This window comes from Octopus bimaculoides, chromosome 3 (assembly GCF_001194135.2).
Source record: "Octopus bimaculoides isolate UCB-OBI-ISO-001 chromosome 3, ASM119413v2, whole genome shotgun sequence".
In the NCBI taxonomy this organism is placed as follows: domain Eukaryota; kingdom Metazoa; phylum Mollusca; class Cephalopoda; order Octopoda; family Octopodidae; genus Octopus; species Octopus bimaculoides.
Genome location: NC_068983.1, coordinates 108,960,972 through 108,964,209, shown reverse-complemented (window position 1 = coordinate 108,964,209; position 3,238 = coordinate 108,960,972). Strand labels below are relative to the sequence as shown.

Here is a 3,238-nt window from a genome sequence, read left to right as displayed (position 1 = left end):
ATATATATATATATATATATATATATATATATATACATATTTCTTCTGGCACTCCATCAGTTATGACAAAAAAGTTTCCAGTTGTTCAACAAAGCAGCCTGCTCTTGAAATTAATGTGTAAGTGGGTAAGTGGCTGAGTACTCCACAAATACAAGTACCCTGAAAGTAGTTCTCAGGGAGATTCAGCATCACACAGAATATGACAAGGCTGGCCCTTTGAAAGAGAGTTACTACTTTCATTTTGCCAGCTGAATTGACTGAAGCAATGTGAAATAAAGTGTCTTGTTCAAGGACACAATGCACCACCAGATATCAAATTCACAACCTTACAGCCATGAGCCAAATACCCTAACCACTAAATCACATGTGTGTGTATAAATAAATAAATGTATATACACATACACCTGATTACTGACCCTAGATGGTGATGCAGTGTCCATAGCCATTTTATGTATTTCTTTATTTCTTCAAGGGGTGGTTCAAGATAAATGGTTTTGTGAAGTTTATGCTTAAATTAAACTTTTGCATATGTGAAAGTACAATGTAAATATAGAAGATGAAGAAACTCAGAACAACGAACGTGATCCAATGTACAGCTAGCACATGTAACAAATGACTGAGTCATGTAATGATAACTCTTATTACCAATGAACATATGAGAAAGCAATAAAGTAAAATGCTGTTATATTTTCTCTGATTTATACAATTACAATATAAAATCTATAGTAAATTATAAACTACATATCATAACAGATAGCACACTGAATTGGAAAGAAAATTGTTCTAATATCTCAAAGGTTTTCTGCTTATACTCAGCAGTAAATGAATGTGAAAGCCTTCTTTTGTGTCCATCATGTTGTATACCTATAATTTAGCCATTAGCATTAATATTCTGTGATATTGTATCGCCAGTCTCATCAATTTTCTCTCAAACAATCCTTATTTAGAATATATTGTTCACACTTCCATTATTCACAATTTATTGCCTACTTGTAAGTGTATGGTTATGTCATTATTATTGTTTTGGCAGCCTTTCTTCTTGACTTCAGTGGTTTGAACAGCATAACCATATTTCAGCCATTATTGATAGAGCTCTAGACCTAATATATCAAATTATTCTTAGGAGTCCAGTTTCTGAGGAAGCTTTAATTCTATAAAATTAAATGCTGCTTGATCAAATATTCAGAATTAAAATTCTTAGTCTAACCTTAGCATTTAGATTTCTAACAGATCTTTGAAAATAATTTTAAAAATTCTTAAAAAGCTGTCATTCATTTCTACATATGAAGAGAAGAAGAATATTTTAAAATAATTTTAATCATCTTGTAAAAGCTGATGTTGTCAAATCTCCATTCTGCATAACTCAGAATCCTTCCCACCCCAAACAAATGATAGATGCAAATCCACTGACATTGAAATTTTACTTATAGCACTGTTCTTGTTATATAATAGTCTTTGAATCAGTTTTACCTTACCATAAAGAATTCCACATTTCTATCATAGTAGAGCAATTAACAATAAGGAATGCTTCCAGTAGTTGCAAAAACAGTGTGCAAATGTTAAAGTCATGAATGTTATACCGTTAAGAATGCATCTAAAAAAATGTATTGAGGCCAATGTTATTCAGAAATGAATTGCTACAATAAAACAGATACATAAACTATAATTATTTGTATATTAAGTTATTTCAATTGATCAAATTAAAATGCAACAATTTTACATTACATATACCTCTTTGTAAAATTAATTCCAATAGAATATATCTGGAGCTAAAGTAGTGTTCCCTCAAGTAGCCTACTATATTCCATAAATTCCCCTAACTTTAACTTTTACATCTCTATCTCACCTTCTATTAAGAGACTTTTGAAATAGCTGTTAAAAGTATATCAACTGATTAACTATGTTTTTGCACATAGTAATTAACTATATAAAGTTTATGGATAAAATTATCAAATTGAAATTTTATTTCTCTTGCAGGAAATGAATTTGTTTATATGCATTTATATCTGTATTGAACTTTGGATAGTAGAATATATATTTGTTAATAATTTAATTAAAAATACAAAATTTAATTCAATTTCAGGTAAACAGGGAAAACTAAGCAAGCTACCATCTGAACACAAAGACAGAAGGAAAATCAGGGATCATGTGGTAAGTTAAATGCTATTTCATATATCATCTTACATCAGTTTCAGAAAGAAAAGGACAAATTAATAAAGAATTATGATAGTAAAAACAGTTAGGAAATTATTTGTTTAAATTTAAGTAAGCAGATTACTTCATTAAACTAAGGACAAAATGAAAACTAATCCATCTAGCTAGCAAAGTAAATGGAATATTACAGTACTGGTACATACATTTGTAGTTTACTCTCGTGTTTCATAAAGTTTGTAGTATGATTCAATTTCAAATGGTTTTTGATTAATATTTAAGAAATAAACTTCTATGACATACTTTTCTAAAGTCCAAGTAAGTAAGTTAGAACATAATTGCATATGCTTACTGGATAATATCTTTTACAATATTTTCAAACAATTATTATTATTATTATTATTATTATTTATTGTTTATTGTCTTTGCACAGCTTCTAACACTGGAGATGTACTATTATTATTATTATTATTATTATCATTATTATTATTATTATTATTATTATTATTATATTTTAAGAGGATTACAAAAGAATTATTTACAAGAAGTAAAAGAAGTTGGATCACATTTTACTTTCCTGTTTATTTAATACATCTGAATTTTAAGCATTTTCTGTCTGAATAAAAAAAAATTAAAGTTCAAAGGAATATTTTATTCTAAATGTATATATGATTTTCAAGATATAAAATATATACAATAAATTTATTTATTTTAACCATTTCATTTCAACTTCCTTATTTATGAATAATAATCATAATGATAATTTGCTACTGATGATGATGATGATACGTATTACAGGAAAAAAAATTATATTTTGTATTACATTTATATTAAATCTCCAGATATTTTTTTATTTGTGATAATATTGCATGACTAAATATCTGTTTTGGAGAGTAAACATTTGAAAAATTACTTCAAATGTTTCCAGTTAAAATACTAGTTGCTAGGTACTCAAATATCTTTTTATCATTGTCATAAGTGATATCAACGAGAAAGCATGTTATATTTATTTGAAATAGTTTTGATATGAGAAACTTACACACACACACACACACACACACACACACACACATATACATGCATATAA

At 27.4% G+C, this 3,238-nt stretch overlaps 1 protein-coding gene across 1 annotated transcript in view; it reads left to right on the top strand.

Moving 5' to 3' along the window:
- LOC128247330 (uncharacterized) overlaps positions 1-3,238 on the top strand; it is a 1,276,276-nt gene that overhangs the window by 819,112 nt on the left and 453,926 nt on the right. The window contains exon 4 of the mRNA XM_052966444.1: positions 2,084-2,151. Coding sequence (XP_052822404.1) covers positions 2,084-2,151 — 68 coding nt within the window. The remainder of the gene's footprint in view (positions 1-2,083; positions 2,152-3,238) is intronic.